The sequence below is a fragment of the Nicotiana tabacum genome, chromosome 9, assembly GCF_000715075.1.
Source record: "Nicotiana tabacum cultivar K326 chromosome 9, ASM71507v2, whole genome shotgun sequence".
NCBI classification, from domain to species: Eukaryota; Viridiplantae; Streptophyta; class Magnoliopsida; order Solanales; family Solanaceae; genus Nicotiana; species Nicotiana tabacum.
The window spans coordinates 10566484-10586953 of record NC_134088.1 but is presented as its reverse complement, the minus strand read 5'-3'; the positions used below and the strand labels follow the sequence as shown (position 1 = coordinate 10586953).

The 20470-nt window shown below is 37.9% G+C and overlaps 2 protein-coding genes across 2 annotated transcripts; one reads left to right on the top strand and one right to left on the bottom strand.

Moving 5' to 3' along the window:
- The first annotated feature begins 12669 nt into the window (after positions 1-12669).
- LOC107779277 (uncharacterized) lies at positions 12670-15699 on the top strand. The gene is made up of 2 exons (XM_016599673.2): positions 12670-14892; positions 15530-15699. The coding sequence occupies exons 1-2, from the start codon at positions 12786-12788 to the stop codon at positions 15556-15558; spliced, it is 2136 nt and encodes a 711-aa protein (XP_016455159.2). The 5' UTR covers positions 12670-12785; the 3' UTR covers positions 15559-15699.
- A 146-nt stretch (positions 15700-15845) lies between these two features.
- LOC107779287 (nod factor hydrolase protein 1-like) lies at positions 15846-18863 on the bottom strand. The gene is made up of 2 exons (XM_016599681.2): positions 17712-18863; positions 15846-16389 (listed from the first exon to the last, which is right to left on the bottom strand). Exons 1-2 carry the CDS (start codon positions 18817-18819, stop codon positions 16364-16366), a joined length of 1134 nt encoding a protein of 377 aa, XP_016455167.2. The 5' UTR covers positions 18820-18863; the 3' UTR covers positions 15846-16363.
- Between the last annotated feature and the right edge of the window lie 1607 nt (positions 18864-20470).

The following is a 20470-nucleotide window of genomic DNA, read 5'->3' as shown; positions in this document are numbered from 1 at the left end:
ATTTAATCATGTGATGATATGTATGGCTTCTAATTGTAATCTTTCCGGATGTAGAAAAAAAATTGTAGATATATATACAATTAGTTAGAGACTCGTGCTGATAACGTATTATGAAATAAAAGCAATTTAGTAAAACATGAACAAGAAATAAAGACAATTTAGTAAAACATGAATAAGAAAGAGATAGAGAGAAAGGAAGAAATTTTCTTCTTCAATTGTGTGTATTTTTTTATCTATTACAAGGCCTTTATATAGGCATGAAAAGTGAAGAAAATATGTCATGGAATATGTCATTGAACATAGAAAATATCTCATTGAATATGTCATTAACCATTTGAGAGAAAGATCATGGAGGAAGAGTAGATATCCACCATATTTTGATTTTTATCATAACACCATCTTATTTGGTTATCCTCAAGAAAGTGATTTTTTGATAATCAAAAGATGAAACATCAGGTTAGTTTATATAGAGTTAATGATCAATTACTATTTACTGAGGTTTTATCCGTTTAATTATCTTGTTATTGTTACTATTTAATGAGGTTTAATCCCTTTAATTTCGGATATTGTTACTATTTAATGAGGTTTTATCCTTTTTATTATTTGTGTTTAACCAAAAATTTGAGTCCTTGGTCAAAGCTAAAAGAAAAATTCGGGTTACTGATAATCAGGAGACAAAAAATAAAATACTTTTGAGAACAATGGTAGAGGGTAAATAGATAAGTATTTCAGTGTATTCTCAATAGTATATCGTGTCCTTACAAATGATGATCCTTCTTCCTTTTATAGATCATTCTAGGTAAAGGAATAAAGCCTTAGCTTTAATGATATAATCATGAGCAATAAATGACATTAAATAGGCCGTTAAACAATCATTCCTATTAAATACCAACTTTATAACGTATCAGACATTTAATAATGAATTTGGGCTCCTTTCTGTCATCTGATCCTTGCTTTCAATGCCTTCTAATCAGGTTAGTTTATATCAGGTTAGTTTATATAGAGTTAATGATCAATTACTATTTACTGAGGTTTTATCCGTTTAATTATCTTGTTATTGTTACTATTTAATGAGGTTTAATCCCTTTAATTTCGGATATTGTTACTATTTAATGAGGTTTTATCCCTTTTATTATTTGTGTTTAACCAAAAATTTGAGTCCTTGGTCAAAGCTAAAAGAAAAATTCGGGTTACTGATAATCAGGAGACAAAAAATAAAATACTTTTGAGAACAATGGTAGAGGGTAAATAGATAAGTATTTCAGTGTATTCTCAATAGTATATCGTGCCCTTACAAATGATGATCCTTCTTCCTTTTATAGATCATTCTAGGTAAAGGAATAAAGCCTTAGCTTTAATGATATAATCATGAGCAATAAATGACATTAAATAGGCCGTTAAACAATCATTCCTATTAAATACCAACTTTATAACGTATCAGACATTTAATAATGAATTTGGGCTCCTTTCTGTCATCTGATCCTTGCTTTCAATGCCTTCTAATCCGTTGGCTGCAAAGAATTTAAATTGGTACGAGACTCGTATCTATACGTCGTCTCGTGCTTATTTAAATTCTTCTTCCCGTGGCTGTTTTCACCGTGCCTCTTAGTCAATTGTTGTTTCTTTGACCATTCAACTAATCCACGTGTCATGCCACATCATTTTTAATATAAATTCAGTTTTTTTTCCCAATACAGATAGTCCCCCCACTTTCCATTTTTTTATCAATTAAATAATTGGGAAGTGGATCTTCATGTAAAAAGAACTTTTGCCACAATTAATGCTCATGACAGTACTAACGTCTCAGCAGTCTTTTCCATTTAATGCTCTGTCCATGTGTCATTTTATAATTGATTCCGCTATTCATTCCTTTCTTCGAGACTTCTTCATTCTCACTATTTACGAAGTGATAGCTACCTTTATTATAGGCTTTTCATCATTATACTTAAAAAGTTGACGGTTCTCATTTTACACATAACTTTGTCTTCCTTTGTATTCTTCACTAATCTTCGACACATACCTTCTTCTTGACAATGTCTTCTCCAAACCCTAACCATAAAAAAGTTTCAATTCTAGATCAGTTCCCCAACGCCCCTATTAGACACAGAAGAGGCGGAGGAAGTAGGCCTCGAACAGGGTTAGAATCTACGCGAGGCGGTTCCTCTGGTTCTTCTTCAAGGAGTTTTGTTCCAAAAGCCCCTTCTTCTAAGAGTAGGGAAATTCTTGATACTTCTCAAGAACCCTCAGTTGATGATATAGTTCCCAGTGATTTGTCTTTTGAAAGTGACAAAACGTCTCTTCAAAAACAAATTAAAAATTTAGAAAGAGCCGATACTTACCCAACATTAGTAACCGAGCTTACAATCCCCACTATAAGAAGAGATTGTAATTGGAAGGATAGTCTTCGAATGTCAATTCCTTCCCCAAATCAAAGAATTTCTTCTTTTAGAAATGGGTATTCTTCTGTTTACACTTACCCCTTCACTTTGGGTTTTAATCCTCCGATTGACCCAGTTATTCTCGATTTTTGTCGTTTCTTTACCATTTGTTTGGCCCAAATTGGTCCATTGGTGTGGAGAACAGTGGCTTGTTTGAGATATTTATCATCCAAGGCCAATGTCAATTTCGCCTTTTCTCATCTCATTCATCTATACCATCCCAACTTAATACGCCATGGGGTTTTCACCTTAACTGCAAGGAGCAAAAAAGTTTTGGTAAACCCTGAGGATGACAGAGATCGTGGATGGTATATCCGTTACGTTGCTGTCCGTACAGTGGATTTGATTGGTGAAACAAATATTCCCTTTCCTGAGAAGTGGAATTTTGAACGTAAGTTTTCTCTTATTTACCGTACATACTTTTGAGAATTTCAAAAGAATGTTGTTTTTTAACCTCGTCCCTTCTTGGTTTTTTGTAGCAACTATGGGAGATGTGGAACCTATTCCCAACTTTCGTGGTTGGGTAGACTCACTTTTGAAGATTGCTCCTAGGGAGCAAAGAACTTGGAAATCAATTTCTTCCTTACATGGCTGGAAAGTCAAAACACACGGTATCCCCTCTTTTACAAAATTTTGTTTTACATGTTAAGCACTTTTTCCTCAACTTTAATCATGTATATCTATTCTTTAATCAGGATTTTGCATTAGAGGAATGACAGCTGAAGTAGCTATGGCCATTCGCATGTCTGCGAATGCTGCTCTGGATTTAGATAAGGCTCGAGCCTTGTTGCCTAAAAGAAAAGCTACAAAGGAAAGTTCTGAAGAAGAAGAGGAGGGTACCTCCCTAATTACCAGGCCAAGGGCCAGGAGACGAATAGTCATTGATGATGAAATTGAAAACACTCCTGCTCGTACCTCCGCCACCAAGCCTGTTTTGATTCAATCTGATGAGGATGCCGAACCAAGAGATAATAATGAATCAATTCAGCACCTTTTTGACAGTGGTTTCGAGAGTGGCGAGCTCGGACCTGTTTTTGACGAAGCTCCTCTTTCCTCACTTGTTCCTATTTCCTCCATTCCTCTGCCTACCGTAAGTGTTTCTTTACCAGCTTTAACACCTTCCATTTGTTTGCCAATTTCTACTGCTCCTATATATATTCCCTTAGCTACTTCAACCGCACCTGCTTCTGCTCCGGTGTTGGTTTCGACATCTTTTCCCTCCATTCCTTCTATTCCCTCCGTTGCTCCTCTTCCCTCTGTTCATCATACAGAGACAGGTTCTAGCAGCGGAAATATGTCAATGAGAAGTGTTACTTTAGAAGTTCCTGCCAATCATAGCCTCCCGAGGAAGACTGGCAGAGCTGATGTTTGGCTCGAACCTCTCATTGGAGATATCGAGAAGAAGAAGATGGAGAGCCATAGCTGCTTAACTTTGATGAACGACGTAGTTCATTCTACTTTGAAGGTATTTCTACCAACAAGTTTTTTTTTAAAATTATCTTCAATTTCTCATTTCCATGACTTACCTCTGTAGGCTAATCTTATTAGCACGGAACTAATGAGAAGAATTTCCTTACTGGAAAGAAAAGCTCGTGAGTCTGAGAAGTCTGTCCACGAGGCTGAGGAAATTGCTGGGGGAGCCCAACTTGAAGCAACCAACTGGAAGGAGCAGTTCGAAAATGCTCAAGGGACTATAGAAGAGTTGCAAGAAAATAAAAACCTCCTAGAGCAGCAAAACCGTGGTTTAACTTCTGAGCTGGCAACAGTCAAAGCTTCTTCAAGCCAATTGAAAAGAGATAAAGAGCTTTTAGAATGCTCTTTATCAGAACAATTATCCAGAGCTAGTGAAGAAGTTAGAGAGCTGAAGGCACTTTTGGCTAAAAAGGAAGAATATGCAGGAGAGTTAGTGCAAAACTTAACTCAAGCTCAGGCTGACTTACAGACTTCTTCTATCGAGATTCAAGCCTTGAAGAGTTCTCATGCTTCTCTTGAAGCTTCCCTTGATTCCCATTTAGCTAAAAATCAAATTTTAAAAAACGATCTTGCTATGTGGGAAAAGGAATATGGACTTCTAGAGGAAAATTTTAACATAGAAGTGAGTTGGGCTTTTCTGAATTCTCGTCGTGATGCTTTGACGGAAGTTGCTCAAGAGGGTTTTGACTTGCAGTCTGAACTGGCTAAAGTCATAGATACCATCGAGAAAAGCCAACAGTCTATTGATACTCCTTCTCCTGCCCTTGAAGTTCCTGAAAATGTTGCTATTCCAGCTTCAGAGGGTTAAACTTCTACAACCCAGTCTATGGAAGTTGAAACTTCCGTGATAATCCCCTCAAGCTCAGCTGAAACCGTTCCTGTTGCTGCTTCTTCAGAAGTTGCCACCGTGCCTGTGGCTGAAAGTGAAATTCATATTGCAACTTCTGATGTACTAACCCCTTCAACTGGATGATGGTTTTATCCCTTAGTTTTAAGGGATTTTTTGGTGAAAGTCCCCAGTTATCATAATGGGGCAATTGTATAAACTTTTATTGACTAAGTTTCTACTTAGTTTTTTTAATTAGATCAAGAAATTTGTTAATACTTCAATGTGTTCTACTCTTGCCTTTTCTTTACTTATTTAGGACTTATAGAATAGTTTAGCATTTTTATCCTTTGAAAATGCTTTATGATTCTCCCATGACTTATTGACATGAGGCTTATAAAAGAGGGCCCTTTTATTTTATCGACACTTAATGAAGAAGACGTCTCAACTTCATAATGGTGTTAAAATACGATGAAAGTAATAGGAAAACACACGTTTTGTATGAAACAACTTTTAACAAGTGTTTGACTGTTACATGTATTACAATACATCTACCACTTTTCTCGTAACTGTTTTTCTTGTAATAGATTTGTAAATAACATAAACTAAACAAGGTTTTTTTTTATAACCTGTTTCAGTACATAGTCATGACCCTATCTTTACATGTTGAGAAGGGTTTGAGAGGTGACTTTGTTTATGAGTTTGAGAGATGACTCTGTTGTTCTCATGAATGCTGAAGACTTCGTAACTTCTTCTTAACACTTGCTTCAGTTTGGCCGACTTTTATTCGATACTCGTATCTGTTTCTTTGCACCTATCTGTGTATAATATGTAGTTCCCCAAGTGTTTGAGCGGTGAAGTATGAAGCCTCGAACACTTGTTTATTTCTTTTTACTTTGGACCTTTTCCTGAAACAGAAAGATATACGGGACTCGACTATGTGATTATAGATGAAGACTGCCTAACTCGTGTGTATTTCCATCAGATTAATTGTAACCCTGGGCTAGGAATTTATGCATACTCCATTTTGCCTTGCAGGTTGTGACTCATCATTTGGCACGAGTTAGGATATTTAGCCTAGCATCTAAAATCGTTAGTAAAATATTAAAAAATCAAGAGAAGAATTTTTACATGATGATACCTGACCGTAGGTACTTTCTTAAAAGTAATATCTTTTTAAGTGGACAACATTCCAATGTGAGGGTAAAACTTTACCATCCATTGTTTCCAACTGGTATGCTCCTTTTCCCGCAATGCCACAAACTTTGTATGGTCCTTCCCATGTTGGACTTAGCTTTCCTGAGTTAACAGCTTTTGTAGATTGGAAAACCTTTTTAAGCACGAAGTCCCCAATTTTGAAAAATCTGAGGCGTGCTTTCCTGTTGTAATATCGTTCTATTACTTGCTTTTGTGCTGCCATCCTTATCAAAGCAGTCTCTCTTCTTCCTTCAAGTAAATCTAGGCTAACCCGCATCTCCTCATTATTAGATTCCTCCGTTTCCTGATCGTACCGTGTGCTTGGCTCACCTATTTCAACTGGTATTAAGGCTTCCGTACCATAAACCATCGAAAATGGTGTTTCTCCAGTGCCTGTTTTGGTCGTTGTACGATAAGCCCATAGTACTCCGGGTAACACCTCAGGCTAATTACCTTTTGAATCTTGTAACCTCTTTTTCAAGTTATTGATAATAACTTTGTTAGTTGATTCCGCTTGTCCATTTCCCACTGGATGGTATGGCGTAGATGTTATTCTTTTGATCTGCCAACTTTGAAAAAATTCTGTAACTTGTGCTCCAATGAATTGTGGTCCATTGTCACATACGATCTCCTTTGGTACTCCAAAGCGGCATATTATATTGCGCCATATGAAGTCTTTAACTTCTTTTTCTCGTACCTGTTTAAATGCCCCTGCTTCTACCCATTTAATGAAATAATCTATAAGTACGAGTAGAAATTTTACCTGACCTTTCGCTTGTGGAAGTGGACCTACGATATCCATTCCCCATTTCATAAAGAGCCAAGGGGTTAAAACAGTATGTAGTAACTCAGCTGGTCTGTGCATATTATTGCCGTACCTTTGACATTTATCACATTTGGACACGAAAATGGTTGCCTCTTCTTCCATCTTAGGCCAATAATATCCTGTGCGAATTAACGTTCTTACCAGTGACCGTCATCCTGCGTGATTCCCACAATGTCCTTCATGTACTTCTCTCATGACATATTCGGTTTGAGAAGGGCCGATACACCTTGCTAGTGGTCCGCCGAACATCTTTCGATAAAGATTACCTTGATATAAACAATATCGTGCAGCTCTTTTGCGAAGCACGAAAGCCTTTCCTTTGTCATTAGGCACAGTTCCGTGTTGTAAAAAGGCAACAATTTCATTTCTCCAATCCCATGTTAGATGATTAAAATTTACCTAGTTTTTGTCAGGTTCGAGAACAGAATGAAATAGATGTATGACTGAAGCATCTGTATTGTTTGCCACGTCTGCTGCGGATGCAAGGTTTGCTAAAGCATCTGCCTCTGCATTCTCATCTCTTGGGACTTGCACTACTTTCCAAGTTTGGAATTGCTTTATTAAATCCCGTACCTTTGCGAGGTATTCTTGCAATCGTGACTCTCTGGCTGTGTAAGTCCCCAGCATCTGATTAACCACGAGTTGAGAATCACTCTTGATTATAATCTGTGTTATGCCGAGTTCTCGTGCCAATTCTAAACCTGCAATTACAGCTTCATATTCTGCTTCATTGTTAGTTATAGAATGACATTTTATAGCCTGTCTAATGGTCTCCCCCGCAGGTGGTACGAGGACTATTCCTAAGCCTGCCCCTTTTACATTAGATGAACCGTCAGTGTATAAAACCCAAGTCCCCGGGTTCGCACCATTAAAAACTAATAATTCTTTCTCTGCTTCTAAATGCATCCCCTGGCTAAAATCAGCCACGAAATCAGCTAGTACTTGAGACTTTATAGCGGTCCTGGGTTGATAAATAACTTCATATTCACTTAGTTCTATAGCCCATTTCGCTAATCTTCCTGAAAGCTCATGTTTATGCAAAATATTTCGAAGCGGAAAAGCAGTAACTACAACAATGGGATGACATTGAAAATAAGGTCTTAACTTTCTAGATGCCATGACCAAAGCTAATGCTAATTTTTCTAACTGTGGGTATCGTGTCTCAGCTTCCAATAAAGACTTACTTACGTAATAAATAGGAGATTGTTTACCTTGGTCCTCGCGGACTAAAACAGCACTTACCGCGACTTCAGATACGGCCAGATAAATGAGAAGGTTTTCCCCTACCTTCGGTTTTGCCAACAACGGTGGTTTTGACAAATAAGTTTTCAAATTTCTAAGGGCTTGCTGACAATCTTCATTCCATTCAAAATGATCTTTCTTTTTAAGTGCAGAGAAAAACTTAAAACACCTTTCTGAGGATTTGGAAATAAATCTCCCCAAAGCTGCAATTCTTCCTGTTAATCGTTGTACTTCCTTTTTATTAGTAAGGATATCCGGGATTTCTTCTATTGCTTTGATCTGAGAAGGATTCACCTCAATACCACGGTTAGAAACAAGAAAACCCAAAAACTTACCTGATGCAACTCCAAATGCACATTTTTCTGGGTTGAGTTTCATGTTAAATTTTCGCAAAATTTCAAAAGTAATAGATAGATGAGAAATATGATCATGAGATTGCTGGGTTTTGACGAGCATATCGTCTATATATACCTCCATTGTTTTCCCTAAATATTCTTGGAACATTTTGGTGACCAACCTTTGATAGGTTGCCCTCGCATTTTTGAGACCAAAGGGCATTACTTTATAACAATAAGTCCCCCTGTCTGTGATGAAAGAAGTTTTTTCTTCATCACCAGGATCCATTTTGATTTGATTATATCCTGAGTATGCATCTAAAAAACTTAAAAGTTCATGACCTGCGGTCGCATCAATTAGTTGATCTATATGTGGTAAGGGAAAGGAATCTTTTGGACATGCTTTATTTAAATCAGTATAATCTACACAAACACGCCACTTACCATTTTTCTTGGGTACAACCACCGTATTAGCTAACCAAGTTGGATATTTTACCTCACGGATTGATCCGATTTTTAATAATTTTTGGACTTCATCCTGAATCACCTGGTTCTTGAAAGCACCTTGTTTCCGTTTCTTTTGCTTTACTGGTGTGAAAGAAGGGTCCTCGTTGAGTTTGTGAGTCATCACATTCGGAGGTATCCCTATCATATCAGCGTGGGACCAAGCAAAACAATCTAAGTTAGCTTTTAAAAATTCGATTATCATACCTCGCATGTTCGTGTCTAAATTAGCCCCGATATAAACCTTCCGTTCAGGCTGTTGATCAAATAACGTCACTGCATCAAGCTCTTCAATCGTCATTTTGATGCTTTCGTTCTCTTCAGGTTCTTGAATTATGTCAGGCCTTGAGTCCAAATCTGTTTTCTCTTGTTCAGTTGAAGTTTGATCTCTTTTACTTTCAACTGTTTCCTGTAATTGCTATTTTGCTTTATTTACGGCGCTCGTACTTGTTACAGCGTTGACATTTCTGGCCATCTGCTGATCCCCACGAATTTGACAAATTCCCCATGGTGATGGGAATTTGATAACTTGATGCAGGGTTGATGGGACATCATCCATATCGTGTATCCATGGCCTTCCCATGATCATATTGTAGGCCATTTCCATATCAACTACCTGAAATTTAGTTTCCTTCACAACACCCATAGCAAAAGTTGTTAGTATTACCTCACCTTTTGTTACTACACTTGAGTTGTCGAAACCTGACAAGGTGTGCGCCTTGGGTAACATTTTGTCTTCAGCTTGCATTTCCCGCAGTACCCTTAGTAATATAATATTTACAGAACTTCCTGGATCAATCAAAACTCGCTTTACATTAGTATCATATACAAGTAAAGATATTACCAGTGCATCATTATGTGGAGTTGTTACTCCTTCGTTATCTGCGTCATCGAACGAAATGCTTTCATTGTCACGGACCTGCCGCACCCGTTTCCCATGTGTAATTGTTACCTTAGAAACCTTGTTTGAAGCTGTGTAAGTTATGCCATGAATATCTTCTCCCCCGCTTATGACATTCACTGTCCTTTTGGGTGAAGGAGGTTGTGGTGGTTCTTATCTGTTCTTCATATAAGCTTGTTTTCCTTTCTCACTAAATAACTCAGTGAGATATCCTTGCTTTAATAGATGATCTACTTCACTTTGCAGGAATCTGCATTCTGAAGTTTTGTGCCCGTGATCGTTGTGAAATTCGCACCAATGGTCCGGATTGCGTCTACTTGGGTTTGACCGTATTTCTTTCGGCCACCGTACCTTATCTCCCATGCTTCTTAAAACAGCTACGAGCTTGGAGGTAGAGACGTTGAAATTATATCCACCGAATTGTGCCTTTAAACTCCTGTCATCATCACGTGATTCTTGTCTATTCCTATCATTCCTGAACTTTGAAGAAGAGCTAGAATCCCGGTTCCTTGACTTTTGATCGTATTGTTGGTTATCTTGCTTCGACCGTGGGTCCTTTCCTGCGGGTCCCATATATGGATCGTACCTGTTTTTACCTGATCTTTTTTCGGAATCCGACCTTCGGGTACCGCCCCTTTCTTCATGATGGAGCTTAGGTACGGTATCTTCTTCGATTCGCAGTTTCGTGCTATACCTATTGTAAACATCATTCCATGTGGTTGCAGGAAATTCTCGAAGACTTTCTTTGAGTCGTCTCGTGGCTTCAGAACTTTTGTCATTTAAATTACTTGCAAAAGCTATAGCAGCCCAATTGTCAGGCACACGAGGTAGAGTCATTCTTTCACGTTGGAACCTATCAACGAAGTTTCTAAGCAACTCCGAATCCCCTTGTTTGATTTTGAAGATATCTTCCATCCTATTCTCAACTTTTTGTGCTCCCGAATGTGCTTTAATAAAAGAATCTGCAAGCTCAGCAAAAGAATTAATAGAATTTTCAGATAAAAGAGAATACCAGGTTAATGCACCCTTGGTGAGTGTTTCTCCAAATTTCTTGACCAATACTGATTCAATTTCTTGTTTGGTCAAGTCGTTGCCTTTCACGCCAGTTGTAAATGCAGTCACATGGTCACGTGGGTCTGTAGTACCATCATATTTCGGGATGTCAGGCATTTTGAATTTTTTCGGAATTGGAAGGGGAGCAGCACTAGGCTTCCATGGTTGTTGTGAGTATTTGTCCATGTCTACTCCTTTTATTATTGGTGGAACTCCAGGGATTTGCTCTATTAGTTCATTTTGTTCCTTCAGTTGTTTCTGCAAGGTTAGTACTAAACTTTGCAAATATGAATTATTTAAATTACCTGGTCCCCCTTCTTGTGGTTCACTGGGGGTTGCTCCGTTTCCAGAATTATCAAGACCAGAACGGGGGTTCTCCAATGTATTATTATTAGGAGTCGGCGTAGGTGGCGCAACAGGCAATCGACTAACAAGTGCCTGAAGAGCTTTGCCGACTTGTGCATCGATTAGCTTTTGCAAAGCTTCAGTTGTAACTCCTTCAAAATGTTCAGATTGCTCTTGTTGATCAGCACGGGATTCAGTAACAGGAGTGCCTTCACGAGATTGACGTAGTGAATTTAAAGGAGAGGGAACCACGGTATCTTGATTTTGATGTATTTGATTTTCATGGCTTCCCAATGTGTTGTTACTGTTGTTGTCGGCGTTATTGTTTGACATGGTGACGATAATAGATAAGATATAGCTTAAAAGGAAAGATTATCAGATTCCCGGTAACGGAACCAATTTGTTTAACCAAAAATCTGAGTCCTTGGTCAAAGCTAAAAGAAAAATTCGGGTTACTGATAATCAGGAGACAAAAAATAAAATACTTTTGAGAACAATGGTAGAGGGTAAATAGATAAGTATTTCAGTGTATTCTCAATAGTATATCGTGTCCTTACAAATGATGATCCTTCTTCCTTTTATAGATCATTCTAGGTAAAGGAATAAAGCCTTAGCTTTAATGATATAATCATGAGCAATAAATGACATTAAATAGGCCGTTACACAATCATTCATATTAAATACCAACTTTATAACGTATCAGACATTTAATAATGAATTTGGGCTCCTTTCTGTCATCTGATCCTTGCTTTCAATGCCTTCTAATCCGTTGGCTGCAAAGAATTTAAATTGGTACGAGACTCGTATCTATACGTCGTCTCGTGCTTATTTAAATTCTTCTTCCCGTGGCTGTTTTCACCATGCCTCTTAGTCAATTGTTGTTTCTTTGACCATTCAACTAATCCACGTGTCATGCCACATCATTTTTAATATAAATTCAGTTTTTTTCCCAATACAATTTGGACATGAATGTGAAAGTAAAAACAAATGAAATGGATTTTTTTCAGCTCTTAAGCAAAGGTCTCAGGTTCGACTTTCGAACTCTGAGAATGAATTGTAAAATTACTACCAACCATGACCACCGGTACCACCATTTAGGGCCGCGAGAGGTCGGGGACGAGGTAGAGGCCGAGATGGGATCCGTACTAATCCAAAGCAACACCGGTGGAGCCACCGGTTGCTCCAGGACCACCAGTACCACCAATTAGGGCCGCGAGAGGTCGGGGACGAGGTAGAGGCCGAGATGAGATCCGTACTAATCCAAAGCAACACCGGTGGAGCCACCAGTTGCTCCAGCTGAGGATAAAGCAGGCCTAGGATTATCTAAAATCAAATTAGAATACACTTATGTTTGCAGAATTTTACATCGACATGTAAAGATCCAAAATCAAATAGAATAAACTTTAATTCTACATAGAGATATCGATACAATCAGAGGTTCAACAATGTTACATCAATGTAAATATCATAAGATTAAGAAATACAAACAAACAAGGTAGTTATATTCAAGAAAAACATCTGTACCTCAGTAACTACCAAAGATAGCATTTTCTATTCTTATTTTCCCGTCTTGCTTTAGTTAGTATATATAAACATCTCATTTCATATTATTACTGGTGGAGAAAGAGTGACTAATTAACAAAAGATGGCTATTCCTGAAATCTTGTCAACATTTTTGGTTATTTTTCTTGTTGCTGGTGCTAAATTCCAAGTGTGTTCTGCATCTCGTTATGTTTCAGCTCCTGTTTCTGTGTCTCCTTCACCCTTGTCTGGTCCAATCCCTAGATTTCCACTGCCTTCCGCTCCCGAGTTTCAGATACCATCCTTGCCTCCATTTCCAAGCACTAGTCCACCGTCCATGCCTCTAGTTCCAGGCTTCCCTCCATCCGTGCCTATATTTCCAGGCTCGCTTAGCTCACCGTCCTTGTCTGTAATTCCAGGCTTTCCTGCACCAATCGTGCCTATATTTCCAGGCTCGCCTAGTTCACCATCCACGCCTCTAGTTCCAGGCTTCCCAGTACCATCCATGCCTGCAATTCCAGCCTCGCCTAGTTCACCGTCCTCACCTGTAATTCCAGACCTCCCTGTACCAATCATGCCTACATTTCCAGGCTCGCCTATTTCACCGGCCACGCCTCTACTTCCGGGCTTCCCACCATCCATGCCTGCAATTCCAGGATCACCTAGTTCACCGTCCTCGCCTGTAATTCCAGGCTTCCCTGTACCAATGGTGCCTACGTATCCAGGCTCGCCTAGTTCACCGTCCACGCCTCTAGTTCCGGGCTTCCCAGTACCATCTGTGCCTTCAATTCCAGGCTTGCCTAGTTCACCATACTCGCCTATAATTCCAGGCTTTCCTGTAACCGCGCCTACATTTCCAGGCTCACCTAGTTCACCGTCCTTGCCTGTAATTCCAGGCTTCCTTGTACCATCAATGCCTCCATTCCCAAGCACTAGTCCACCGTCCCCGCCTTTCATTCCAATCTTCCCTGTACCATCTCTGCCTCCAGGAACTGTTCCACCCTACATGCCTCTAATACCTCCCTCTATTTCACCATCTATGCCTCCGGTCCCAGCTTCCTGTCCACCATCCGTGCCTTCGGCTCCCTACTCTAGTCCACCTTCACCCTCCATGCCTTCAATTCCTGTCTCTAGTCCACCAATCATGCCTCTGGTTCCTGCCCCAGTGCCATATCCCAGTATGCCTGTTCCCGCACCAGGACCTACGCCTACGCCTTCTGGCATCAAAGGTGCATACTGGCTTTCATGGCTAGCTGAATCAGCTCCTTCATCAAGCATCCCTACTGAATATTTCACCCACATTTTCTATGCGTTTGCTGTGCCTGATAATACATCATTCCAGTTGCTCGTAAGCCAAACTGACGAGCAATCAATGATTAACTTCACGGCTACAATCCATTCTCAGAGCCATGCAACGAAGACCATGCTATCAATAGGAGGAGACACAGGTTCACCGGTTCTCCCCAGTATGACGAGTTGCCATGATAATCGCGCTTCATTCATCAAATCAACGATCGATGTAGCTAGAAAGTGTGGCTTTGATGGCCTTGATCTTGATTGGGAATTCCCAACCAAATCAGAAAACATGCACAATCTAGCATTACTATTAAAAGAATGGCGTCACGCCATCAGCATAGAGTCATTAACTTCCTCTAGACCTCCACTCATCCTATCTGCCGCTCTTTCCTTCTCTCCTGATCCTCTCTTATCAGGTACATTTTATCCTAGAGAAGCTCTAAAAAACTATCTTGATTTCTTGAACCCCATGTGCTACAATTACAAGGGCTCGTGGGATACTTCAGTGACTGGTGCTCCGGCCTTGTTATACGATAAGTCTAGCAATATTAGCACCAGTTATGGAATTTCAGCCTGGAAACAAAATGGGGTTCCTTCAACAAAGCTAGTAATGGGAATTCCCTTATTCGGAAAGACATGGAAATTGAAGGATCCAAATGATCATAGAATTGGAGCTCCTGCAGTAGGAGTTGGTCCTGGAACTCAAGGAGAAATGTCATATGATAATATAGTAACATTCAATTCAGAAAACAATGCCACTATTGTATATAATAATGAAACAGTTTCAACATATTCATATGTTGGAACAAATTGGATTGGATATGATGACATTAATTCAATCACAAAAAAGATTAAGTATGCTAAGACTCAGGGAATTGGTGGTTACTTTTTCTGGGCACTTGGCTATGACAGCAACTGGACTCTTTCTAGAGCAGGTAAAATTCCTAAAGTCTTCAATTTCCGATATTGAGTTTAAGTTTTATGCACCGACGTTCTAATTTACACCAATCAGGACACTTATAAGGTAACTACAGTAAATTTCTATGAGAAGTATTAAATGCTAAACTGATAAAAATACCTGCTATAATAGGTTAAATGATACTAACCGATAAAGTTGCTGCCATGTGACCAATAAGTTACGGGGTCCGAGTCGTAGAAACAACCTCTTGCAAAAATGTAGGGTTAGGCTGCGTACAACAGACCCATATGGTTCGGCCCTTCCCCGGACCCTGTGCATAGCGGAGAATTAGTGCATCGGGCTGCCCCTTTTTCTAATGTTGTAACTTTTTTACGAAATTAAATAAAAAAAGGACAGCCTGGTGTACAAGGTATCCCGCATTCACGCAGGGTTCAGGAAGGGCCTTACTCCAACGGGTGTGATATAGACAGTCTACCCTAATGCAAGCATTAGTGGTAGCTTCCACAACTTGAATTCATGACCTATATGTTACAAGGAGATAACTTTATACGAACTTAAATACTTTGACATATATGTCTCTTTTTTAGAATCATACTGCTATTTATAGTATGAACATTTGAAACTGAACTAATGATTGTGTACAATGATTTCAGCTTCTATGGCATGGGATGATGAAATTTGAGGTGCAGTCGCGCGTACAGGATTAGACCCTGAGAGCCAAATTCTTATCTATCATTGGATCGTTTGATTGAGTTTATTTAATATACCCTTCATTTCTATTTATACTTCACATTTGAATTATTGCTGAGAATTAGTATGGTTTATATTTGATGCATTTCTTGTTTTCTTTCTGTTGGGAAAATATTAGTTTTCTGTTGGGAATCACAAGCTTTGCAAGCAATGGAAGCTGCAATATACAGGAAGTTATGGACCAAAACCAACAGAAAACTGAAAATATAGAATGTAATATAGTAACAACAATTGAACCAGACAATTTCTATTAGGACTTATCCGTAATATAAAAGGGTAGCCTGGGCTGCCTGGTACATTAAGTTCCCGCTATGTGCAGGGTCTGGGGAAGGGTCGACCCATAAGGATCTCTATTGTACGCAGTCTTACTATGCATTTCTGCAAGAGGCTGTTTCCACGGCTTGAACACGCGACCTCCTAATCACATGGCGGCAACTTTACCAGTTACGCCAAAGCTCCCCTTCAACTTATCCATAATATAAGTCCAAAATTTCTAAAGCTAAAGTTTGTGTTCTCTTACACTAACAAATTTTATTAGCTGAAGGCACATAGTACAGATACTACAAAATAAACAAACTACTCAGCTTTATTACATTTTCATATATCAATTCAGTTCCAAGAAATTTTGAGAATTACAATATATATATATATATATATATATATATATATATATATATATATATATATATATATATATATATATATATAATTCTTCAGAACCTTCTTCCTTTCATCTTTTATGAAACAATCCACAACTGTTTAGCTGCAAAATAGGAAAAATAAAAAAAATAAAATGTGTAAGAAATATAATCAATCATAAGTTAAGAACATTCTATATGTTAGATCTTTTTTCCCACTTAATTCTCAAACATTTCTTCTTAATCAGTAATTTAATCATTTTGCTTAATCAAAATCTTAATATATGTTTGACTCCTTTAAAAATATTTGAAGTAAGAAGACCACATGATCTTTGTTAGAAGGATTTAACATATATATATATATATATATACCGACATTATAAAGAATTTTTGCACTATTATATATTTTAACTTGTAGGAGCAGGCAACATGTCTTATTTTTCAGGCAACTAATCCCATTACTTATATATAATACCTATAAAAACTGGTAATATCCATAGCAAGTATGATAAGATAGCTTGAAAGTAGAGTAAATGTTGTGACGGGGCCGGATTTAGGCCTAAAGTATGGTGTACGCGAACCTATGATCTTTCCGGCAAACTAGTTATTTTATATACATATTTTCTAGAACTAATCTAATATTATTTACTTGCCTCCATGCTCCAAAAAGGATGTATGTTACACTTAGTTGAATGTTGAGTTATTTATCCAAAGGAAACGAGACTAATTCCCGCTAAGTACCTATTTCTCTTTGTTTTCAGTAGTGAACCCATGTTATAGATATCCTAAATCCACCCGTGTTGTAACAAGTTAAAGTAAAAGATCTTGACAGTTTACGCTGGAAAGGTATGAAGTTGGACTAGTTTAGAAACACTGAGTAGGTGAAAATAGCACTGACTAGCCAGTTTTCGAACCGGTAATTGAAAAATAGCCAGTGTTTGCAAAATTATTGAAAAATAGTCACTATTTTACTGTAACACGGAAAGTTTCAGCATAATATACTGGAGATTGATGCACGTGTGTATGAACTTCTAGCATATTATGCTGGAACTCCAACACACAGAAAGTTCCAATATAATATACTGGAGATTGGAGCACCTGTGTATGAACTTCCAACATATTATGCTTGACCAATATACTATGCTAGAACTCCAGTATATTATACTGGAAGTCCAGTATATTATGCTGAAACTCCGGTATATTATGCTGGAATATTTTCCGGATTCCGAACAATATTTTCGTTCAGATTTATCTTTACATGAAAAATGGCTAAATTTCGATTACTTTTGAAACCGTGCCTATTTTTCAATTACTACTCGTACATATGGCTATTTTTGAATTTCACCCACTGAGGAGGCATAGGACTACTAAGGTGAAAAGACAGGACATACGACACTACCAGCGTATATAAGTAAATTCTTTACAAAAATAAGTGTAAGCAAGTTACCTGTTCTTGAGATTTTCCAATCAAGATCACCAGCAACAGCCCAAAAGAAGTATCCCCGAAGTCTTTGAGCTTGAGCATATCCTATCTTCATTGAAACAGATCTAGTATCATCATATCCAATCCAAGAATTCCCAGCCACAGAATATGTAGAAACTGTTGCAATATCAAATACAACCTTAGCATTATTTTCTTTATTAAATTTCTCTACTTCCCTATATGTCATTGTCCCTTGATCTCCAGGACCAATACCAATTCCTGGTGCACCAATTCCATGTACATTAGGATCTTTTAATTTCCATGTCCTACCATATAATGGCAATCCCATAATTAATTTGCTTCTTATTGCTCCGGCTTTAATCCATGACCTTACTCCATAACTTGTACTAATGTTACTTTTCGTGTCGAATAATGCAGCTGGTGCACCCGTGGCAGATGTGTCCCACGATCCGCGATAATCGTAGCACATTAAGTTGATCCAATCTAAATTCCTGTTAATTGAACGTACAGGGTATGATCTGAATTCATCAGATAAAAAGAAATCAACTGAGAAATAAACAGCTGCTGTGATCAAAAGGGGTTGCCTTTTTGTTGTCCAAGATTCTTTTTTGACCTCAACCCTCCATTGGTCTAATAAAATAGCCAAATTTTCCATGTCTTTTTTGTTTTGAGGAAATTCCCAATCAAGATCAATTCCATCAAAATTATACTTTCTGGCTACTTCTATGCTAGATTTTATAAAAGTCAAACGAGAGACAGCTGTTGACGCCATGCGTGAAAATCTAGCAGGTCCTTCGCCCCCTCCACCAACCGAAAAGAGCGTCTTAACGGACGGTCTTTTCGATCGGAGGGTAGAGGTGAAGTTGAAGAGGAGAGTGGACGTTTCGTCATCGATTTCGAATTTAAAGGTGGTGTTGTTTGGAACAAGAAATGCATAGTAGATATGAGTGAAAAAAGATGTATCTATAGATGATGGTGGAAAAGTTGAAAATGCCCAAGAAGGATAATATGCACCTTTAACTCCTTTAGATGGAGGGTGTGCCATAGCACAAGCAAAGGCAAAACATAAGATAACAAAACTGAAAAGAACATGAGTTTTAGGACTAGCCATGGTTTTATGATATTGAATAAGACAATACTACTATATGGTTTTGATCTCTATATATAGACAAATGGAGCCTTGATAAGTTCAAACTTGGGATTGTTCCTTTTTATTTATGTTTAGTTTTTGGTATTAAGGAATTGGCTGTTTCTACTTGGACACACGTGGGTGGAGCTAGAGCGCAGAGAGCGGTTCGGTTGAACCCAATAGCTTTGGTTCGAATTTTGCATTTGTTTTAAAAAATTCATTAAATATGTATAAATTATTAATTTAAAACTTAATAATTTAAGATGATTAAAATCTCAATCCCATAAACTTGAAATCCTGACTCCGCGTCTGTAAATACATCACATGAAAAATATGACTTTGTATGTGTGGATGGAGTTTAAGATTACCTTAAAGAATTGGTATTATAAAAAGTTGATATTTTTGACTGGTTGGTTATGGCTATGGGTATTGTCCCACTGCTCAATGGAGTTGTGCCTTTTGACTAATTCAACGCAAGAGGATTATATTTAATATATTATGAGTCAACAGAGAAAAAGTCGTTTATTAACTCTGCCTAGGAGGCTTGAAGTTTTACAAGCACTTAATATAGTGTTTGCACTGTAATAATTAGCTATGTGGTTGCATTGAGTACCATGAAATTACATCCAATAACCTTAAAAACGGAATCTTAAATTTTTGACCGTTTGCCCTATGGACAAACCTTTAAAGCTAAAAATCAAAAATGTCGCCTATGCGACAAGTGAAGGACAACTTACAGGTCTTCCCATGAGGTAACTGAGGTAAAAAAAAATCAAGAGTGACACTTGAAGTGTATTATTTGTGCAAATCACCCTTGCATATCAACACGGTAATTTATCTACGTATTGTAAGAGGTCAATTTATTGCTCAAAAATTGCATTTCCTATTGATTCGGGCGGATGAGTAATGGATAAGGAAATTTAGCAATAAACAACAACAACAATAATAATAACATATTCAGTGTATTCAAGTGTGCATTTCATAAGTAATAACTTCTATTAAGTGACCATAAATTCTATTTCAGTTTTCTTCACAACAGTGTTTAAATATTTTAATTATAAATCACACACAACCAAGTCGAGATTAAAACAAGCTTAAGTTATCTAATGAACGTGGAAGATGCATTTTAATATTTAACGGAATATATTGAGTTATCACTTGATTTTTGGGATCTTGCGCCACCATTTTTAAAACTTAGGAATCGCGCACAATTATAATAATTTTAAATTAACAGTATAAATAAACTGTCAAGTCACCTAAAAAATCGCTATAAGTAATCGTCTATAAAAGATGGATTAATAACCTACCCAATAAAATACATTAATAATATATAACTCTTTACACAATTTGCATATATAACTTACTTTCTCCCGTTCATATTACCTCTCATGTTTGCCATTTGCATGAAAATACTAAAGCAAAAAGAAGGGTAGCATTGTGCACAAGTATCCCGCATTTACGAAAGGTCCAGGGAAGAAGGGCTGCACCCCAAGGGGTATGACGTAGGCAGCCTACACTAATACAAGCATTAATGGCTGATTTCAAGGCTCGAACTCGTAACCTATAAGTTACCCGGAGACAACTTTACCGTTGCTCCAAGGCTCCCATTTCTTTAGCAAATACTAAATACAAG